Raw genomic sequence first — 22,963 nt, forward strand, 5'->3', positions numbered from 1 at the left:
TTTTTGTTTTTCATTCATAGGAAAATGGAAGTAGTGGTCAGTCTGATGACAGTGAAAGACGCCGTGGTGGGTTCTGTGACGTTGAGGAAAGTAACGTTGCTCTAGATGAGTTCTGGAATATAGCACAGATAACGTTTGGAAGCGAGGACGAATGTTACAATTTCTATAATAAGTATGCTAGAGATAAAGGTTTCAGCATAAGAAAGAATATCGTGAGGACAATATCTAAGGAAGTGAGGATGAGTTCTGGAATATAAGGACGAATGTTAAAATGGAAGTAGTAGTGAGTCTAGAATGCTCTTTTCAGAGAGGTAGCTGGTGAAACAATATCTAACTGTCAAATCGTCTTTTTATTGTTACGTTAGGCCGAACTGGATTGTTTTGTCCTTGTGTGCTGTTTGGGCGCAACGTTGAGGCTCTCAGAGAGGATATTCCTTAGACAACACCTTGCGTTTGCCATGCAGTCTTTGTTGAAGGAGGGATCGCGCTGGCAATTCTCACAGCAATATTTCATGGTGTTGATCCAAGGACATCATTTTTGATTGGAGAAGGTTTGGTGTTGAGTTGGTGGTTATGTGACACCTATACTGGCATTTTTCGTCAAGAACTTCAGAGGACATATCATCTCAAGGTGAAAATGTGAAATCTCTCTGCACTGCTTTCTTCATTATGTGATACGCATCAATATTTGTAGTACTTGACATTTGTTGTTTTGTTTGTACCAGAACTCTCCCTGTGATCCTTGCATGGTACACTGCTGCCTGCGCTGGTGCGCGAATTGTCAGGAGCACCGTGAGAGGATGGGTCGCCTTGCAGAGAACAGTGCTGTGCCGATGACCACCTCCAGTGCAGGAGATGAGCATGTCAGATAGCCATATTCCTGCGGCTCCGGAGAATGGAGCAGCCAATACAGAGCAGAAAGCGGCAAAGAGTGAGCACGATGATGTGGAGGTCATTCCTCTTATAGGTCTACAATCAAATCTATCAGAAAACTTGGATACTAGGATGGATAGCATGAGTATCAAATCCGTTTTGATTTTCTTATGTCAGAAAAGAACCGGACCTTCCATGGGAGCCATCATAACACAGACAGAAGTTGACCGAGTTTTTCTTTTTCTTTTTAAGCGTATGCTTACTTAGTACTTTTTGAGGTCCTATGGTGTTTGTTCGCATGATATCCGTGGTTTTAATAGAGGAGCTAGCCTAGCTTCCTGGCCTGCCTCTGCCTCTGCCTCTGCATCTGCCTGGTACCCAAGGTTCAACTTACCGACCGGAGGTCGGTTACCGAAAACCGCGGTAACCGCGGTTACCGGTCAAAAATTCAAAAAAATTCGGAGAAAATTTATTCGATAAATTTTGAATTTTTGCGAAAAAATCGGATTTTTGAGCTCTCGGTAACCGGTCGGTTTGTACCGGTTACCGAGCGGTTTGCTCGATAAATCGAGCGGTTTGGGCGGTTACCGACAGGTTGAAAACCGAGCGCATTTGTGCGATTACCGATCAATTTTTAGCGATTACCGACATGTGTGGATGCATTTTTAATAATTAAGGTGAAAATCATAATAAACAAATAATTACCCACTAAATCATGAGGAAAAATAGTATATAATTGCCCACTAAATCATGAGGAAAATCATAATAAACATAACCATGATATGTTTTCTAATATCATATAAAATTTTGGCATGACCTTTGCTAATTTTTTATGTTTCGAAGGCAACAAACAGATAGTAATAGCAATTCAAGCACGAAAATATAATTATTGTTTCGAATATATGCGTATATTACATATGCAGCGCCTGAAATTAATAAATATATATGGAATTATCATGACATTCGAAAGGAAATCTACATCACCTTTAGAACCACCAGCTTGGGGGCCGATTACATTCGGCCATAGTGTACTCATCGGTGGACATTAGCATTAGTCGTCGTGTCGATAGTAACTCTGCTTTGAACTCAGCCCATGTTTGTTCTGTCCATGCAGAAGTGGTTGACCATTGTCCTTGCAAAGTGGCATAAAACTTAGGGTCTTGCCACTCATAGACCCACTGAATAGGAGGCTCTGAATGAGCATCGGGGGCAGGATAGTGGTATGGATACGATCCAGAACTACTCTCCATGCCATAGCTGCTGGAATAGCTCGCACTATCTTGTGGTCCATTGTGGCCACCATGTGTTATATGCCTTAGTGAGGATGGAGCACCGTGGTCCTGATCTTGCGTGGCATGTGAAAACTGACTCTCACCAGTGAATTGCACAGGAGGAATGACAGATGTTTGGCCTGGATGAGCATCACCGCCCTGACCATCATCATCACTGCTGTCAGTCTTTGAGCTGCTGTCATTCGATTCTTGGTAAGTTGGGCTCTTTGGATCACTATTCGTGCTCTCATCGCTTTGCACTTGTCTTTTGCCCTTGCCCTTTTCTTTGCGTCATTTACTTCTTCCTCTTTCCCGTGTGTGTGTCACCAACCGTTGTAGCAGCCCATTGTTGCAAGTCAGGTGTGTTCACTATGTCTGTCACCAGGTGAGTAGGCAAGGGTACGTCGCTATCTGTGTCCTCCTCGTCAAGCTCAGGGGCTGCATTTGATCTCCCGGTCTCCATCCAGTCCCGGACCGGATTGTTATCCTCATTCAATGTGAGCTCCATAAGCCGCTGAAATGGATCATCATCAAGAGTTGACCTGATACCTGCATTCAAGTTGTTCTGTATTCTCAGGTTGTAGTTGACATACACCAACTTATGGAGCTTCTTGTAGCTTAATCGGTTGCGAACTTTGGTGTGGATGAAAGCAAATGTACTCCAGTTCCTCTCACAACCACTAGATGAGGCGCACTGTGACACTAGGCGTCTAGCAAGCATTGATAGTGTAGGTGTAGATGAACCAAACATGGACCACCATTACGCTGCAAGTAGGTATAGTGATATGAGGCTCAGAAAAGGAGGTAAAATGACGGATCAGATAGATATGTAAAAATCTTTGTACCCGGATGAGTCCTGCCGTCACAAGCCATCCGTGCAGCTAGAGGACCTGAGAATGAGAGAGACTTTGTCCGATACGTTTCAGCCTCAATAAGTGCTTCCGCGGCAGTAGTAACATCAGTCAGCCGCTCAAATGCCTCACGGAGATCTTCGAACAAGGTTGGACCTGTGCCATACGCGTAATGCGTGCGGGGGTTCAAAACGGCCGCTGCAAGTTGACGATCAAAACATTAGTACTAAAAGCATTAGAAACACAAGCATTTGAAAAGTGGTAGGAGTGTATTACCGGCATTCATGTATGTCCCATTGGCTAGATCATTCATTCTACGATCGACAATTGCCATGTACTTATCCAAAGAATCCCTATCATTCTTATACAATGATTCATACTCATGCTTCACAATGGTGTATCTCAGGAGTACCTCACTCAATGTTGGCACTTTGTCCTGATCCGCAAAACGGAGGAATGCATACAATGGCTGGACGGAATCGACAACCATTTTTAGATTGTCCCACCATGGTAAGCTGGATAGGCAACCATGTGCATATCTTCCAATATCAGAACTAATGTATCGAGACTGCTGGATGCCATCCATTGTATGAACTTATCCTTTCGTCGTAGAAAGCTATCAAGAAATAGGTAGTTAGTTCCAAATCTTGTGGCATTCCACCTCACCAACTCTCCACCAATTGCTGCCTTCATCATTTCATGTAGTTTCGAATGATTGTACAGCCATCGTGATATAGCCCTTGCACTTTGGATGACAATGTCGTGTTCTCTAAAATCACCAACCGACTTTAACATTAAATTTATCGTGTGTGCCACAAAAGGCAGCCACGTGATAGCAGGATATTCCCTTCTCAAAACCTGACATGCCTTCTTATAGTTGGACCCGTTATCAGTCACAATCTGTACAATATTTTCTGGACCCAAATTAGTTACCACTGCTCTTATCTCCTGCATAAAAGAATGAACCATATAAATATGCAACAATTTAAATACTATGTTACCAACTGAGAAAAATAATATACCTTATTCAAATATTTTGCATCTTGACTGTAGCTGGTCGCATCAATAGACTTGTGAAAAAATATATGACCATTGCAATATATGAGGAAATTAATAATGCTCATGTGCGTCGGTTCCGTCCACGAATCGCATATTATAGTAACATCATATTCTGGCCATTCTAGCTTCCACTTGTCAAATATTTTCTTTAAAGCATTTTCGTTCTCGTCCAGATACTTACCATCTATATCCCGCCCTGTTGGAGATGGTACACCCTCGCCTGTTACAGAACAAATGATCAGACCTCAAAAAGAAATAAGTATGACAATAATAAATTCATTGCACACTAAATCACTCACCCCATTTTTGTGTTTCTTTAACTGCAGCGATAAAGAATGCATCGTCCGCCTTTCTGCCAGGAATGCCTGAAGTGTGAAAAAATTTGGACCATGCCACACCAATAGCTTCCTTCGCTTTCTTTCCCTTAGCACTCCATGACCCGGTGTTAATCCTCAGCTGCACAGGGGATTTTGATAAAGCAACATTGTAATCCTGGACACTTGGTGGTGGCTCCCTTGTTGACGATGCTCTTCTAAGCATCCTCTTTAATACAGATCCCCCTCTGTCAGTACCACTACCACCTCCATGCTCGTAGGACTCGCCTGCCCTCCTCCTAAACTCTTCCTCATCCCTCGATTGACCTATGGCACGCTACACCTGTTCCTCTTTCATGTCCTCATTGTCGCTTGTCAAATCTACTTGAACTCTAGCTGATTCTTGCCTCTGAAGCCTCTCGTCTGCCTTTCCCTTCCTCTTATCTTTTGCCCTATCCAGCTCACGTCTGAAATAATCGCGTACATCTGGAGGCACCCTATCACAGTGTACAACATTTGATCCACGCCCTGCCAAATGTTCTTTCAATCTTGTGAAACCACCGCCTCTCTTCGACTTATTGCAATAATTACACCTAAAACCCGGAGCCAAATTATCCCCATGCTGCCACACCACATCTTTATCTGTCATTGATTAGTTTGCAATTTCTCTGTACGAAGAAATAATCTCGAAGATTAGCCTACTAATACATATGCCCACATGTGTTCAAATCGTTACCCAACTCAATTGAACAAAAATTATCAATGCTTACCCAACTAATAAACTTATTTGACCGCATATTAGCATCATATACACCTACATAACCGATTATGTAGCACATATGTTACCATCATTCACATGTACATGAACAATTCAATGTAATAAGGTCTATAGCTCAACGATTCACCTGAGCTCATCACCGAACAATGCATTTTACATGAAAGAACTACTACACAATTCACAACCGAACTAATAATGCGTTGCATTGTCAAAATAACACGATACCGATAGTTAAATTGCTAAAATCGAGCTAACTACATCGGTTACCGACCTCTAATCTGCAAAAATCGCGCCCTATTTAACGGTTACCGAAGGGGAAGAAACGGTTACCGACCGTGCGCCAATCTCCGCGCCCGAGCTGTTGAAGCTGTCGGTTACCAAATTAAATCGGTCGGTAACCGAGTTTGAATCTGTCGGTTACCGATTCTTCACCGCCGGAGTCGCGCCGTCCTTCCACGGATTCGATCGGACTGTCGCCGGTGCCGCTCTAGGAGCTCCTGAATTCGCGATGGGGAAAGTGGAATGCTGCCTGGACGCGCATACCGACGCCAGCTTATCCATTCGCCGTGGGCCAAAAATGGGCCAAAGTCCACTGTTCATTCGGCCTAGAACAGAAACGAGCCCATTAGAAATATGTCCGTAGTTTGCCCATCAATTTGGATGTCGAAACGATATTTTTTTTCAAGTTTCGTTTTCACAGATACTCTTGAAATTACCTCTAGTTTTTTTATCAGATTTGTTTTTGGATATTTTTATTTTTTTCAAATTCGGTCTGAATTTTTTGAATTCAAATTCGGTAACTGAACGATTTTTGAAACCGAGCCGCAGCGGGAAGGTCGGTAACCGCGATTTTTGGGCGATTACCGTCGCATTTTTGAACCCTGCTGGTACCTCTGGGTGTGTTGTGATTGAGTCCATACGTCATGTACTGATTTCTGCTCCCAAAAAAACTGTTGTGCGTTGTGGCTTTGTAATCTGTACGTGAACAAGCCTTGGCGCTGCTCCTCCACGCCAGCGTCACCACCAGGCCTGAGACGCCAGGCGGTGCTATCCCGTAATAACGTGTCAGAGTGAAGATTGTAGTGTACGTGCAGGCCCACGGGCATTTGGCCCGCGCTCACGGGAAGGCGAAACTGAAAGCAGGAGCGGGGCTGGGTGGGTGTGAGCTGATGCCTCGTCGGGGAGTTTGAGGCGGATCGGAGGAGTTCTGGTCGGAGACTCTCCGCCTCGCGGCGGCCGTGGTGGGACAGCGGCATGAGCCACACGGAGGCCCTGGGGTTTGAGCGAGCTCCTCGAGCTACGCTCCTGTGGGAGCTGCGCCTGCAGGTGCCGCCGAATACCGTCGGCGGCGCTGGTGGGCTGGTTGGAGTCACCTTGGCCGCTCGTACCTCTGCACGTACACTACAATCCTCAAAAACTTGCACGAGGCAAGGGGGTGCGACGTTAAAGCGGTCAGATGGTAAGAGATCATCTAACCATAACGAGAAAAACAAGGAGATCGCTGAAGTAGAAATTGAGAGATAGGAGCTAACAAACAAGTTTGAATTTCGAAATACGATACGTTGGAGATAAACCTAGAGAGTTAGTTAGCACAGGGTTGTTTATCTATATAATAATACATAGATGGGATAACCATGTCCTAGCGTTGTCATCATTGTAGCGAGTCCCTGCAGAAGAGCCTGCTCGTCAGATCAGAACACACCTTGATCGCCAAGAGCGACGACCTACTGATCGGCAACAACGAACTAGTAAGCAATATAACTCTTATTTGGAGGCATGTCATTTCCACTCACTTGTAATACACGGTAGTTCCAAACTGCAGAATTTGTTAGCGTCGTCAACATTCTGGTTTGCGAAGACCTGGTAGATGCATCTGCATTGTGCTGCGACAACCTGCTTGACGAATCTGCCGCGCTCTCAGATCTGCAGTAAGAAATCCAGTAAGCGTTCTAGTGAATCTGCCACTTACTTTTTGGAATTTTTCTGTAGTTCAATTGAAATCATATGGAGTGAGATCATTAGTGATATCATTGAGTTTTCCCCTATTTTTGTTGAACATGGAAGGCAGACATAGAAATTACAAGTGTTGTTTTGAAATCGCTGTGATATCATCTAGGGGGATGAAGTGCTGAACATAGAGATCAACAACCAAATAGTTGCATTGAAGTAAACATAACCAGCTCTCTAGTCCAATTTCATATCCAATGTTAGACAGCAAACCTAGGAAAACACAAACAGAATTAGCGTACAAGCATATAGACAATATCTGGCCGAACAAATAGTGACGCACAAAACCTACTGACCCAAAGGGTGAAAAGTTCTGTGTTCTAACTATGTAATGGGCGTTACTGCATTCATGGAAAAGTGAAAAGAAATATCCAAAATTTCAAAACTGTGCTACTTCAAGCCAGTTGACTGCCAAACCCATACCACAAGCACTAGAAGACTCTATATGACAAATTGACAACCTTTTAAACAGGACTGAAATTTGAAGTGTGGCTCTCAGTTTACAGGGCTTAACAGGAAGCACATGCTTCTCAAAAGGTTAACTCTATGTGCTTCATAACTTGCTTCCAGATAGAGTGCTGCTAAATAATTAGGTATCAATCTCCAAGCAATCTAAAGCATTAGAGATGCATAATAACTAGGTAAATGGCTGCTAGTCCTTCTAGTTCTAAAACATCATCAGTGACAGCAACAAGTTAGACTATGTGTAGAAACTGAACTGAATGAAAAGTGGTCTCATTCATCAAGTTGCAGAACATGTCCTGTTAAAATTGATCCACAGATGAAAATTTTCTCACGTCATTATTTCCCAAAAGAAAAAAAGAATTACTGTGGCAAAGCTGCAAAAGTGCAAATTATAAGGTCAGAGTCATGATCAGATTAAAAGCTAGAAAAGAGTTGATTGGTCCCTAATATTGTGTGCTTAATAGACAAGAGTAATTTTAGGATTACAAAACATAGTTAACGCCTGCACGAGGAAGGACCGAGCAGCACCAGGGAGGCGTCACAGCTGCAGTCCAAAGCAGGGGAGGGGCCTCCCAGCATGTCACTGCATTCAGCCCGCCACACAGAACCCGCGCGCCGCCGCCTCTATTTTGGCGCTGCACAAGAACCCCCTCGCATGCTATACAAATGAGAAATTGTCAATCATGTAGGACGAAAAATGATCTAAACAAACCTTTCCAACATAACTGCACGTAGATAATACAACAGATAAGAAAAACTTGGTCCGCATGAAATTAAATGTGCAATCTAGTTTCTGTTTCTTGAAATTCTGTGCATCGCATGGGGGCTTACAGTTACAGCTAACATAAGATGAATCACTCAGAACAAAAGAATCTTGTAAAGTACAAATTGCTAAGCATATCCTATCAAAGCGTCAAGCATCCTGCCATTGGCTACTGAAGGCAGGGAAAAGTAAGGTGTACTTGTGCAACAATACATGAAGGCTCTTACGGTACTTGCAAATATTTACAGAACAGTAAACAAGGACTTGGAAACCCTTCCCTGCCCTGGACATCCTCCACTCCTCTTATTCTTCTCATAACACAAGATATGCCTGCATTTGCGCCAGTCATGACCGTGAAGTTCCTTGCTTGCACCAGGGGTCCACCCGCTAAAGCCTATAATTCAAATCTATCTCTTAAACCGAATGCTTAAAGTAAAGGGAGAACATTTTACTTTTGTCTGCTTAGAGGAAGATGAATTAAAATTGTGTTTAGATGCATTGTATAATCTAAGCAAAGTATTTGATGCATAATGCATCTGTTTTTTGTAAAGCCTAAAGGAACCCTCGAGGAACACTTTGGTACACTTACAAGTAACGTCAAAAGAAGGGCATTTGTTTTTTTTTTTCCTTAAAAGAGATACCGTCACATGGACACAAAAAGAAGCTACCGTGTACCTTCCTTTTGTTCTTCAATAAAGTTTACTTGCTTCCTGGGCAAATGACTAATCCGTCTATCTCAACAACAGAAACGTCTCACAGCTCATTCATTTTCATACCAGACAATGCCAATGCTCTACTACTTCTAAAAGAACATTAGCTAAAAGAAGTCTGACGGCCCAGCATTTCAGATACTTTTTGCGCACTAACCCTGCATACCTAAGCGAATTTCGTGCCAAGTATTGTCCACAAAATGACTATCTATAGTAAAGGGACAGGGAATGAGGGGAAGACCTGCGCTTGCTTGAAGGAGGCCATGGCGTTGGGGTCGAGCCCGGGCGGCGGCGGCGGCACGGGGAGCGCGGCCCCGCCGTCGGGCGCGAGCGTGCCCATCAGCCCACCGAGCGCGCCGCCCTACACGGCCCCAACAGCGGTGGCCACGGCGGCCTCCACGTGGGTTGCAGCCCCTCACAGCATGGACGGTCCTCTCATTGATATTTTGGGAACGACGGCTTTGGAAGGGTTGATTGGTCCTCTCATTGATATTTTGGGGACGACGGCTTTGAAAGAGGGCGGAGTTGACGAAGAGGAAGCGTGGGACACGGATCCTCTGCAGTTGCCAGTGGCAACTGCAGAGAGCTACAGTGTTCAGCATTAGGAGTACTTCGTAGCTCTTGATTTGGAGTGGATGGATTGGATCAATCACTACAGTACTCTACAGTACCCGATGCTACAGTACGGATTCGTGCTACAGTACAATCGGACACTGCATCTACAGTATTCGCAGCAAAACAGTAATTAGTTAATGCAGAGAACTGTAGCAGCAGACTCATATTACTGTGTAAACAGTAATCCTCTGCATTAATCATCGTTAATGCAGAGGATCCGTGTCCGCGTGGGTAGGAGGAATCGTAATGTGGCAACTGACCCGGAGAGAAATCGCGCGTGGGGGTTGCTGCGTTTGTGGGGCGTCAGGGAGCAGTTGCATTTGGTTTTTTCTTTTCGTCATGGTTTTCTTTTGGTTTTTATTAGGTAGGAGTTTGGATCTGTCTCTCAAGGGAGGGGACAAAATAAACAAAGCATAATTAGCAGTAATTGCCATGTTTTTAAAAAAAAATTACATTATGCATATTCTTTTGCTGAGATATACTGTAATTGCCATGTTTGTTTTTCAGAGATGGATTTTGCTTGTTGTACCGAGCCTCTGTGTGAACTCTTAAACCATCTGAACAAAGAACAAACTAGTGTAGTTAAGAGTCTAGGATTTGACTCTATATTAAAAATTAAAAAAATTCAATTGCGACCAGCACTTTTAAAATTTCTAATTACCAAGTACAACGTACAAGATGGAACTTTCTCCATAGAAGGAAAAAAAAAATCAAAATAAACAACTGGGATGTAGAATACATATTAGGTCTTTCTTTTATGGGACATATCGCGAAGTATGTGAGACCAGCACCCTCTGCTTTGGTTGAGAGGTACACCGATAGGAAGAGCGGGAGGATATTAACAAAACATTTAGTGAAAGAAATACAGCATCATAAGGATGCAGATGACCACTTCGTTAGGGTATTCATGTTAACATTATTGGGAACGCTACTAGCCCCTATTTCACGTGAAGAAGTCCCAACAACATATTTGAGTCTCTTAGAAAATATACCAAACATAAAAAGCATCAATTGGAATGAGTTCACATTGAGGTTTCTGATGGACAACATCAGAAAAATGGCAAGTGCGTGGAGTAAGGAAATCTGGATTCAAAAAGTGGCCCAATGGGAATTTACTATTGTTGCAAGTGAGTCCATGTTTGCTCGCCTAGAATTTTTGCAAGTGAATGTCTAAAATTATCCATATATTTCATGTTTTCTTAATGTTATGAAGCTTTGGTATTGGGAACACATCCATACCTTAGATCCGGATGACATCTATCACGCTCCTGTTTTCCCATTAATGGCGCGATGGGATTGTAATTTAGCTTTAAGGAGAGATAATTATGACATGGACCATGGATATGGTATTGGAAAGGTACCCCTTATAGTAGGATTAAAAACATGTCTTTCGAAAAGTATCATATATTGATATTACGTTTTTCTTATGAATAGTTGCCATAAGTTGATGATTTTTGTATTTTTTTTAGATTTTAATGGATATCAAGCGTCCTCTTGATAATGAGTCTGGGTGAGCTCAACCTCGAACCAAACAAGCAACGTGGGATGATTTTCCTCAAGTGATCAAACTCCTCCAAACGCTCAACAACAAGGTTGATGATGTAAATAGCATGGTGTCCGCCTTAGACCGAAGAACTTCCGCCATAGAGTGGATGGTGGCCAAGCTTGCTGCAAAAGGCGAGGTACTCTATTTCAGAACAAAGTCACTTTTATATTATGTATTGCAACACTTTAATGTTTGTATAACCATTTTGTAATGTTTACTCAGGACAACTATGAAAACAAGTCATTTGGTGGTGACACTAATGAGGTGCATAGTGCGAAATTTCGTAGTGAGGCACCTAAGGTGTGTTTGGATGGCCTGATGCGCTCGTGCAGACTCCGCTTGTCCGTATACGTGTGATGAGTTGAGTGTTTGGTTACCCGGACGGGAGTTGTGCGCCTGCATCCGCCCGTGCTGCATCCAACGTACATGGGAATCAACTGTATGTCATGTGCAGGCTCACTGGATGCAGCGCTGTGGAGCTGGGCTCACTCATCAGCGACAGCGAGCTCCATTGTGCAGTCTCAGATTCAACATATCAAATACAAACTCAAATTCAACATGCATCTGTCGATCCAAACAACCAAACACTCTGCTTTTCTAAAATACAGCTCCCCTCAGCCTGTTTTCTCTCATCCAGAATATACGATGCAGCTCTACGAGACACATGTAGACAACCAAACACACCCCTACTGAAGAATCAATTCCAGGTCATGATCAAGGTGATGACAATAAGGTAGACGAGAATTTTTCTAAGGATGTGAACACTATTGAAGTGTCAGGGGAGGCAACATCTTGACTTTTTTTTTATTTTAGTCTTTATAAAACTAATATTTTAATAACAGCCCGTCGAAATCTAAATTTTCAGGAACTAGCCTCTTTTGTCACGCCAAAGTGTCTGGCGTGACTCCTCAACGTAGTCACGCCATATTCATTAGCGTGACCAAAGTGGCCACGCTGATGGAAACCCCGACGCATTTACACATGGGTTCGACGTGGCAGCCTGAGTCACGCCAAATTGGTTAGCATGACTCGGATGAACAATGTTTTCTGCGGTTTCAATTGGTCTCTTTCCGCTTTCTCTATTTGAGCAGTGGGGTTGTCGTACTCTAAAATTTATGAAACTTTTTTTGTATGTGCTATAATTCATGATGAATCCATTTTAAAAGGATTCACCTCAATACCCCATCTAGGTTTCAAAATAAAAAACTCCAAAAATGGTTACTTTTAGAAATTCTAGTAATTTTTAAGGCCTCAAATAAATTCCCAAAAATCTGAGAAAATTCACTAATATTCCTCTCATGTGGAGTAATAATTTCTAAAATATTTTCAACCCTAGGTTACTTGGTGAAAAAGTGAGTTCCTTTGCAATGCTCCATTTATATGCATTTTTATCATTTCATACTATTTAGCCTTATAAACGCCCTCTAAATAATTAGCAATTATGTTCGATTTTCCTCAAAAGTTTTCCAGAGCTTAATGCAACATGTACATGTCCTATTTGCAAACATGCACATCCAATAGAGTCGTAGAATTTGAATTATTCAATTTCGAATGTTGGTATATGTTACAATTTGTTCTATAACAATAATACTTAGGTGACTTGTGGAGCCAAAAAGAATTGACATTTGCAGTCTAAACCATACTAAATTTATTGTATGGATAGTTCAGAATATGTTTTAGCCGAATCACACATATGATTTTTACGAAGACTAATAAACTTTAAATTGCGCATGTTCAAATATGGCTAAGTGCTATGGCTACCCACAGCCTTTGAGACTACATGGTGAATTAAGCATTTTGAAACGTACATTTAAATTAGGAAATAATTTCTAATTTTGTTGAAAGTAGCCAATTGATAACATTAATGTTCTTAGGTTTAAGCCATGAGATATGTTCATCAAAAATCTATACACAATTTAGGTTACATTGAATGAAACAGTGGTAACCATTATCCATGAGTAGTTTAACTGTGGATTGGATTGAGCCATCCGATGGTGATTACACGACAGAGCTTTTAGCATGAAATGACAACACATCTGTCGTGACAAGATTATCCGAATATATTCTGGATGACAAACTAGAAAAGGTTCATAGACTTGATTTTGTACTATTGGATCAAGAGGTATCCACAAACATTAGGTACTTTAGAAAAAAAATAAAAGAGTATACATCATTTACAATAATTTTCTATGCAAATGTATAGGAAAATGCAATGGAAGCTCAAGTGTCACAACGCCATGTAGATCAATTCAAGCCACACCTTAGAGAAGGAGTTGTATATTTCATAAAGTTTTTCCAAGTGTCCCAGCTAAGAATAATTATCGAGCAGTTGACTACATATACATGATAAAATTCACGGGTCACACTGAGGTAATTGAATTCCCTGGTGCTTCTCCAACGTTACCCAAGTATGCATATACTCTAGCATCCTTTGATACATTAAGGACCAGAATTGATTACACTAGAGACATATCAGGTAACTATATATTCATTTATATATTACATCTACCATTCCTAATATACATTTTATCTATTGTAATACCATCATATAACTTTAATAAAATAACATATAATCTAACATTATACATTCACAATAGGACAAGGGGTCTCTATTCAACCTGCTACAACAACTTATGTCAAAGGTATTAAAAAGACAATACGACACCTCTACATTTCGGATGACAGGTATAACTACATAAAATAACTTATTGTAATTTATATACCAATCTTTACTCTTTTTCATTTATTCTTTCTCTTTAGTCTACTTATTTAAAGTTTATTAGCCTTCCTAAAAATCATATTTGTGGTTCGGCTAAAACATATTCTAAACTATCCATACAATAAATTTGGTATGGTTTAGACCGTAAATGGTAATTCTTTTTGGCTCCACAAGTCACCTAAATATTATTGTTATAGAACAAATTGTAACATATACCAACATTCGAAATTGAATAATTCAAATTCTACAACTCTATTGGATGTGCATGTTTGCAAATAGGACCTGTACATGTTGCATTAAGTGCTGGCAAAATTTTGAGGAAAATCGAATATAATTGCTAATTATTTAGAGGGCGTTTACAAGGCTAAATAATATGAAATGATAAAAATGCATATAAATGGATCATTGCAAAGGAACTCACTTTTTCACTAAGTAACCTAGTGTTGGAAATAATTTTAGAAATTATTACGCCACATGATAGGAATATGAGTGATTTTTCTCAGATTTTTGGGAATTTATTTGAGACCTTAAAAAATACTAGAATTTCTAAAAGTAACTATTTTTGGAGTTTTTTTTTATTTTAAAACCTAGATGGGGGTATTGAGATGAATCCTTTTAAAATGAATTCATCATGAATTATAGGACATACAGAAAAAGTTTCATAAATTTTAGAGTACGAGAATCTCACCGCTCAAATAGAGAAAACGGAAAGATAACAATTGGAACCGCAGAAAACACTGTTCATCCGCGAAAACACTGTTCATCCGAGTCAGTTTGGCCTGCCTCCGACTGTCACGTCGAACTCACGTGTAAAGACGTTAGGGTTTTCACCAGTGTGGTCATTTTGGTCACGCTAATAAATATGATATGACTACGTTGGGGAGTGACACAAGATATTTTGGCGTGACAAAAGGGATTAGTTCCTGAAAATTTAAGTTTCGAAGGATTGTTATTAAAATATTAGTTTTAAAAAAGCTAAAATAAAAAAAAGTCCAACATCTTCGGGTGAACAGGGAAATATGCAAACAGAAAAAAGCAAAAGGGGTCCTGTTATTGATTTGACCGTTACCTCTATTTCGGTAGAGGAGATCAGCTCAACCATTCCTAAGAGTGTCAAATACGGCGAGAGGCATATAAAGGCCAACAAAAAGACACGGTCTCCTTTTGTACTAACACTCGTGGAAAAAAGATCCAAGGTGATGATAATTTATTGCTCTAACATTAATTACTATTTATTTATTTTGATGTATCTAAAGGAATAGTAAATATAATAAGTGATTCAAAAATTTGACTTCATATTTGTCAATAGAAGATGTTTGCATATTGTATATCACAGAAATATACAATTCAAGTCCAAATACTGTTGTAGTCGATTTTGGCATGGTGTATGCTATTTTGAGGGTCACGGATTTGAGACCTTTAACATTTGGACCACTCCGTGATGGAAAAACCAAATATCTAGGTGATCAGGTACGTACTCTAATAAAGTACTATTTCTTGTATATGTTATTCGTGTGTGATATTAGTGCAAAAACTTAAAAAAATTATTGCAGGTAATGGATGCACGTGGCAAACTAATGATGCATTGCGCTGCTAAGGAAAACACCGATGATAGAAGTTTTTTAATCGTTGGCGTCAACATGTCCCAACTATTTCTTAACTCAAAGTCCTTTCTTCGATATACGGAACATTATGAAAACTTTACGTTAGACATGATCCACAAAGATTTGGTAAATTAACAGCACTCAGTTTTCAATTTGCTACTAAGAGTTACTGATTTTATTTATCAATTATGTGTAGGTTTTTATGCTCTTAATAGTACAACAAGGACGTATCAAGCACTGGATCCTATTGGTGGTTAACAACAAGAAGAGAGAGTATCAAATTTTAGACTCCTTGTGGCGTCTCAAGGATTACAAAGAAAAAATAGAAAAATTGGTACCATATCTTATTAATTTTTTGAATTACTACATTTTTAGGTTTTTATGATTTAAGTATAATTGATTCCATCTATATAATTTGCAAAAATTATAGATTAATGTCATAAAGATTTTGGTGGACATGACAAGGAAGAAAGGACTCACTAACCATGACGTCACCGATTGGCCGCTCAGGCAATACCACAACATACCAAAACAATCTGAGGCCATTCCCAAAGGCTTCCCTTTGCGAGCCAGATTTCTGTCGTGAAGGGGATTCTTGTTCCCTTCAGCGCTTCAACGATTTCCCTTTACGGTTCTCTTCACGACGAGATTCTCAAGGGCATTCCTTTTAGAACAGGATTTTCTCTTCTTTCCCTTCGCGATTCCCCTCGAAGGAAAGCTGTTGGAGATGAGAGAAAATAAAAGGAATGGAAACGGGAAAAGGAATCGGAAAGGAAATGAAATGAAGGGAATATGGTTGGAAATAGTCTCATTGGTGTTCATGTGGACTCTATGTCCTCAAGTACATGGAGTTGTGGACTGGAGAGGAGCTAAGAGCAATTTTTACACAGGTCTGTGTGTCATCATTTATTACTTGTTATCTTGTTCTTTCATATTTTTTTTCAAACTAGTTATTTACAGAAGTATTAATCTTATGCAGGATGACATTCACACCTTTAGGAAAAACTTACTCGTTGAGTTGATTTTCTCACCATGTTGGAGGTGCAAGCGATGAAGAAACTTAAACACCCTGATGGATGTGTTATCTACTTCGATATAGTTTCGTTAAGTAATTTGGATATGTTATAATAACGGAAGATTAAAATAGATAGTCTATTTAAATTTTGTACCACGAGATTAGCTAGTGGCCTATTTGGTAGTTTTCTTAAGACCATCTCCAACGGTTTCCCTTCAGGGGCTAAAATCTCTTCACGACGGGATTTTCGTTCCCTTCAGCGTTCCAACGGTTTCCCTTCACGGTTCCTGTCACGACGGGATTCCCAGGGTCATTCCCTTTAGGACGGGATTCTCTCTCCATTCCCTTCACGATTCCCCTCGAGGGGAAGCTGTTGGAGATAAGAAGAAATAAAAGGAATGAGAACAGGGAAAGGAATCGGGAAAGGAACGAAATGAAGGGAATATGATTGGAGATGATCTTATATCCCATCGCTCCCTCCCGAAACCGCCCGCTTCTCCCTCCTCCGCGACACGCGGCCGTTCCAACCGTCCAACCCGAAGACCCGATCCCCTCCCCTTAACTCTTATCACCGCCCCCCCTTCCCTCACCTCGCCTAAACAGCCCACTCCATGCACGCTCGACGGAGTACGAAGGAGCGCAACTGCAGATCGTACACTATCTACCTCGTTCTCCCTAACCCTATCGCCACCCAGCGCAAAAGAGAGCAGGCGAATTTGTGCGTGGGCGCGCCAGCAGGTGACTGAGTTGACTTCCTCCAGTCGCCAACACCATCGCCTCCACGACCCACGTTGTGGGAGACTGGGAACCGCCTCCGAATCTTTTTCCTTTATGCGCCTCCCAATTCCCTTACCATTCTGTCCACTCGTCGTCCCCTTGCCCACGCTTGCCCAGCATGGGCTCGCCTGAGACTGCCTCGGGGAACGTCTGCATTGCCGCGGTGGCGTCGATGCTCTGGGTCGCAGGAGGAGAGGGATGGGAGGAGGCGGCGGACGGAGAAGAGTCCGGGGCGCGGTCGAGCTTCAGCATGCGGCCGGCGGCGAGGGAGGGCACGGGTGATGAAGAAAAGGAGGACAGTGAGGTGGGAGACGGCATCGGCGTGGTCTGCTCTCCAACCCCTCCAATCTGGCACCCAAGGTGTTCAACGATTTGCCACTTGATGAACTTGACTACTTTGTACATCTCCGGCGCCATGGGGAACAACTACGGTGGCGGCGCAAGGCGGATGCGCATCCACCCCTCGGCGGCAGCGGCGAAGATCCCATCCATGGCGAGGAGCTACGGCACCTCGGCGGCAGCGGCGAAGATCCCATCCACGACGAGGTTGGCGAAGGAGATGGTGGCGGGCCCCTCTCGCGCCGCCAGCCACATCCTCTGCGCATCCGCGGCCCACCACCTCAGTCTCTTCCTCCCGCGCGCTGCCTGCACCTCACAATCTCACGAGTCACGACTGCTTCGATGTCCTAGGTATGACTTCTTCCCCAATTTTTTTTTTGGAAAATAGTTTGCATACACACCTTGCGTAGATTGATCTCGGATGATGATGAACAAAAGTTGAATTAATGGGATATTGGTGGGATTCTCTCTTCTGTGACTCCGTGTTCTTGTTACTCGGTTTGTCCTGCCATCCACACCGCCGGTAAGTCTTCTCGGAACTAGATGACACAGCATTGTTCCAGCCATATTGGCGGGAAGTTCCACCTCTTTGTGCCGTATGGAGGAGGGCCCATCGGTGGTACTGCACCTCAGGCCACCTCAACACACTCATGCTCACCAAATAAGCATTGGTCCTTAACTGTGTCTATAGTTCTTTGTTATGTTTTTGATGATTCACCGTGTTGCATTACTGGACAATTGGGTGGCAGCAGCAGCAGCAAGGTAATAGTGGTAGTATTTCTTTTTCATTAGAACGACCCACTTTCGATCGTTGGAGATGTGCAGAAATTTTCCGTCATTAACCACAAGATGGACATTGAAAATTATCTACCTTTGGTTTGAAATCTTCCTTGTAGTAGTTTATTTTAAATAACCAATCAATGGAATAAAGTGTGTTTAATCTCATGAATCATCAGGCAACAGGCATTAGGATTTTGACTCTTGTCAAGGGTGGGTTGACCAGTTTACTTGTAGCCAACTCAAATGGACTTTGACTCTTGATTTATCCATTTTTAAGTTGATACTTGAGAGTATTATTATTTGTGTAGGCAGACTTGGTTGTGGTGAATCCATTTACATGGTCCATGGTCCCCTTGCATGACAGGTGTGAACTACAGTGATTTGTTTATTTATTCATAATGGGTTTTGTGCTGGGATTTTTTGTTTATTGATTTTTTTCACTCTGATCGTGTATGCGTATATACCTTCTTTTCGTACCTATTTGTCAATTTCTGTCTTCTAGACTTTTATGGCCATAATTAGCAAATTTTGTTGTTACTTGATTTATGTACAGCTAGTTATCTAGCCTATAATGTTGCGAGTTGTGACAATGCTGGGCTTTTTCGTATCATTGCTATTGGCATAACACCTACCTTCTTCGTAATATGCAGCACTGCCAACATTGTCTATTGCATGAGGACAGAGAATATTGAATCTGTTATGTACAATGGTTGGTGGATTATGAAGGATCATAAGATCATGACGGTATGTGACAGTCAGAGCTGAAAAGAAAAATAAATACACAGGCACTAGACGTCGAACATACTAGATATGCATGAGAACATACTTGGTATGACCGGTGGTTCTCCCTAAATTCTCTTTTTCATTTTGTGACAGGTCTTTGGTGTAGCCCTGCCACAAACTAGCTTAATTAGGGAAAGCCATTCTTGAACTTGGAAAATTATGTGCTGGAGTACTCTGCAGATTTCTAAAGATAAGGAACTTGAAATGGCAGCCATTTTTCGTCACTCCAGACCATGTCTGTACTAAGTAGAGAACAGAGATAACTAAGATATACCACTGATAGTATCTCATGGCTGTTTTATTTCTCTGGTCCAGGAGGAAGTAATTTCGTCAGCTGTAAAAAGAGCAAATGACCTCCTTGCTCGAGCTGGCATCAATCTCCCAAAAAGGATGAACTATGTGTAGTATCGATATTGCCGTCTCTTCATGCATTGCTGCAATGCGGCTTGCTGTGTTGCAGAGCAAACTGGCCTGGCAGCGTTTGTGCTGGTCTTCTTCCACTTCTTTTGGCTGGCTTAGCTGCGGCTTTTGGATGATGTTTACAGGATCCTCGCCATGACCTTGTTTTCTGTTCATATCAGATCTCTTGAAAGAATTGTGCAGTGGCATGTCTGGCTTCTGGAATAAAGGCACCATGGAGGTCTCAAATTGTATTAGTTAAATAGTTGAAAGTTGATATCTTCCATGGTGATAATGAAAGTTGATATCTTACATCAACGGGCCATCTGGTGCCTTTCTTTCTCCTGATGCATTTGTAGGCTGTTTGAGTCCAGAATCTGTTCATGTGTACAAATACTTTTTATGTCTTGTTATTTAGTAAGCATGTTTATCTCTTCATTCTCTTGACCGAAGCATTGTCGTTCTTGTGTGTCGTGCTGATATTCATATGGCTGGGTGTTTTGAAATGAGTATCACATGGCCCAATAGTTTCCCTGCGGGATATTTGCTTATTTGCCACCCAATTGGCATGCCCCTCTCAAACTACCACTAATTCGGTATGCAATTCATCAACACCCAGACAACGGCGAATTGATTATTTCTTTGCCATTTTCTTTTTTTTTTAATTCGTTTAACCTCATGTATCCATCGGAATATGAATGAATTGCCCTCTTAGCCAATACATGGTCCAGTTGAACCTGCTCGCACCCTTTCTCAGCGCCTCTGGTCTTCTTCCTCCTCCTCTCTCAGCGCCTCCCTTCTCTGCTCGCAAGACCGCCGCCGCCCCTTATCGGAACCAGCCGAGGTAGCCGAGCCATGTCGCAGTCAGCTTGCAGCGTGCGCAGCCGTCGCTCGTTGCCGGAGGTTCCGACCGGGTTGCTGCTGATACGGTGCCCGACATGCAAGTTGGCGACGGTGATAGAGCTCACTGCAAAGAACACACCGAACCGGGGGAGGAAATTCTTCAAGTGCCCACGCAACCAGCCATATGTGAGTATATTTAGCTCGATTTGTCGCATTTGATACATATGAAGTCCAGTTTTGTGTTTAGGGTTGAAGGCAAAATTTGTCCCAATCTGAAATCTCCCAATTTGATACGTTTATGTGCTCGGTATGCAGATCCCAAATGGTTGCAATTTTTATGCTTGGTTGGAGGAGTACGAAGAAGTGGTAGCAAATGGTGGGATGCTTGTGGATTCAGCCTGGAGACCCAATGCCATTCCTGACCGCACTGAATCAACGGCAGAGAAATTGGAAGAAGCATCAATGAAGAAGGAGGCGGAGAAGAAGGAAGATGTAGCATCAGTGAAGGAGATTGCAAGATGGGGAAAGGCAATACTGGTGTTGGGTCTGCTTAATTCGATGCTCATGGTGTTTTTGCTGGTTGCTGTCTTGGTCAAGTAGAGTAGGACAAGTCACTTTGGTGGTTCTGGATCAAGTAGAGTTGTTGTCTTGGTCAAGTAGAGTAGCACAAGTCTTTGAGGTAGTGTCCTTGCTCTGTGTAAAAGCTTGAAGCTACTTGGTCCTGTGTAAAAGCTTGAAGCTATTTGCTCTGTAAAAGCTTGAAGCTACTTGATCATGTTGCCCCTGTGTAGTTTATATGATTTAATTTGCATTGTTCAGCTCTTACAATATCACTCCGAAGTCTAGCTCTTACAGTATCAGCTTGAAGCTTTCGGTTGTATTCCCTCTTTAAGCTTTCTGTTGTACAGGTTCAGAAGTAAATTGTACAGAAGTATGCATTATTCTGGAAATGCAAATTGTACAGATTCTAGAAATGCCCAAAGCAGAAAGACCATAGAGGTTCAGAGCCTTAACATTACACCACGAAGATTTATAACCATCCATCTAGGTTCACAATCCTAACATAAGTTAACCACCCATCCAGGTTCACAAACCTACCATAAAGATTACAAAAGGCGCCAAAATATTACAGTACAGATAAAAGCATTCATTTTTTCCCCTTTCTGGGAGTGAGCTTCTTCTTTGCAGTGGCCTTTGCAGGTGATATTGTAACTCTGGAAGGGGTTGCCAGCAACTGACTTGGTCCTTCACCACTCAATGATAGTGCCAATTGCCTCCTTGTGACAGGCCTTGGACTAGAACTTGTAGCCTGAGGCATTGTAAGCTTTTGCCTTTTGGGTGTTGTGGCACTAGATTCAGCTGCACCTGTTTTTCGCCCTGGCTGCATCTTCTTGGACTGACTCTTCCTGCAAATACAAGTAGTTAGTATTCTGTGCTACTAGGAATTGATGACACAAATGCATATACTTGATTTATCTTTTTTTTTGTTCCATTATAAGGACATTTTGGGGATGTCTTTCTATGCCCCATCCCTCCACATCTTGTGCACTTGACCTGCCATGCACCCTCCCCCCTGGATTTGCCTTTCTCCAAGCATCCTAAAATCCTTTGCTTCCTTTGTCTTCCTGTAGATCTCTTTGACAGAGGAGGCAACACCTTGAACCCAAGATCTACTATAGGCCATTGAGACTTATTTGTCATGGGCTGAATTACTCCTGCATATGCTATTTTAAAAGTCCTCACTGAATAACATGGATGCAGATAGTCTTCCATCTTAAGGTTTCTACTACTAGTTATTAATGCCAAGGCATGTTGGCATGGCTTCCCAGAAAGTTGCCATTCTCTACATGTACACTCATGACTATCTAGATGCACAACATGCCTAAGTAGTTCTTGCTCCACAGTCCTCTCAGTGACCTCTGCTGTATTCTTTGCACCCTTAGTAACCCTCAAGTGCCCCAAACCTCTAGTCATTGCATTCAGTTGTGTAACTAGTGCTGGAAGCATAACACCTTGTAGTCTCTCACCTATCCTTCTCCTCTTCTCAAACAGCTGCATTATCATGGACCTTAATGTGTCAGCAAGCTCACACACTGGAAGGTCCTTGATGTCCTTCACCCACTTGTTAAATGATTCAGCCAGGTTATTGGTAATGTAATCACATTTGATCTCCTCTGAGAATCTGCACCTCATCCAAAGAAGATTGTGCCACTTATCTAGGTAGTTAGCAACAGTTGGATCTGCTTCAAGTATGATGCCCATATAGTGCTCAAACCTATCAGCCTTGTAAGCTCTGGCTGCAGGGTACATGTTACCATAAACTGGCCCTTGGAACTTCTTAATGAAGTTCTGCATCAAATGTCTGAAACACTCTCTATGCTCTGCCCAAGGATACACCTTCTTCATAGCACTCTCAAGCCCCTTACAAGCATCTGAGCTGATGGCTAAATCA

The 22,963-nt window shown here is 42.1% G+C and overlaps 3 protein-coding genes, 1 long non-coding RNA gene and 1 pseudogene across 8 annotated transcripts; 3 read left to right on the forward strand and 2 right to left on the reverse strand.

Annotated features, from left to right (window-relative positions):
* The first annotated feature begins 271 nt into the window (after positions 1 to 271).
* Positions 272 to 1,140, forward strand: LOC133894996 (cell number regulator 6-like; annotated as a pseudogene).
* Positions 1,141 to 2,434: 1,294 nt separating this feature from the next.
* Positions 2,435 to 4,395, reverse strand: LOC133894997 (uncharacterized). Its single transcript, XM_062335217.1, has 5 exons — positions 4,354 to 4,395; positions 3,524 to 3,943; positions 3,272 to 3,431; positions 3,064 to 3,193; positions 2,435 to 2,905 (listed from the first exon to the last, which is right to left on the reverse strand). The coding sequence occupies exons 1-5, from the start codon at positions 4,393 to 4,395 to the stop codon at positions 2,440 to 2,442; spliced, it is 1,218 nt and encodes a 405-aa protein (XP_062191201.1). The 3' UTR covers positions 2,435 to 2,439.
* Positions 4,396 to 6,581: 2,186 nt separating this feature from the next.
* On the reverse strand, positions 6,582 to 9,631 carry LOC133894952 (uncharacterized). 2 transcript variants are annotated; one of them, XR_009905556.1, is made up of 4 exons: positions 9,333 to 9,631; positions 7,228 to 8,276; positions 6,940 to 7,069; positions 6,582 to 6,813 (listed from the first exon to the last, which is right to left on the reverse strand). It is a non-coding gene; the product is annotated as an uncharacterized LOC133894952 (long non-coding RNA). The 2 variants fall into 2 exon arrangements; XR_009905555.1 differs by having other exon boundaries at positions 6,594 to 6,813; positions 7,228 to 8,775.
* A 7,476-nt stretch (positions 9,632 to 17,107) lies between these two features.
* LOC133894957 (uncharacterized) lies at positions 17,108 to 20,050 on the forward strand. 4 transcript variants are annotated; one of them, XR_009905557.1, is made up of 4 exons: positions 17,108 to 18,057; positions 19,137 to 19,230; positions 19,363 to 19,504; positions 19,585 to 20,050. XR_009905557.1 is itself a non-coding variant. In XM_062335161.1 (3 exons), exons 1-3 carry the CDS (start codon positions 17,486 to 17,488, stop codon positions 19,414 to 19,416), a joined length of 720 nt encoding a protein of 239 aa, XP_062191145.1. In that variant the 5' UTR covers positions 17,108 to 17,485; the 3' UTR covers positions 19,417 to 20,050. The 4 variants fall into 4 exon arrangements, 2 of the variants coding, with proteins under 2 accessions (XP_062191145.1, XP_062191143.1); XR_009905558.1 differs by having other exon boundaries at positions 17,108 to 18,850; positions 19,363 to 20,050; XM_062335161.1 differs by having other exon boundaries at positions 19,363 to 20,050.
* Positions 20,051 to 20,418: 368 nt separating this feature from the next.
* LOC133896310 (uncharacterized) lies at positions 20,419 to 21,182 on the forward strand. Its single transcript, XM_062336891.1, has 2 exons — positions 20,419 to 20,697; positions 20,827 to 21,182. Exons 1-2 carry the CDS (start codon positions 20,524 to 20,526, stop codon positions 21,109 to 21,111), a joined length of 459 nt encoding a protein of 152 aa, XP_062192875.1. The 5' UTR covers positions 20,419 to 20,523; the 3' UTR covers positions 21,112 to 21,182.
* Positions 21,183 to 22,963: the final 1,781 nt, after the last annotated feature.

The sequence above is a fragment of the Phragmites australis genome, chromosome 16 (genome assembly GCF_958298935.1).
Source record: "Phragmites australis chromosome 16, lpPhrAust1.1, whole genome shotgun sequence".
NCBI lineage: Eukaryota > Viridiplantae > Streptophyta > Magnoliopsida > Poales > Poaceae > Phragmites > Phragmites australis.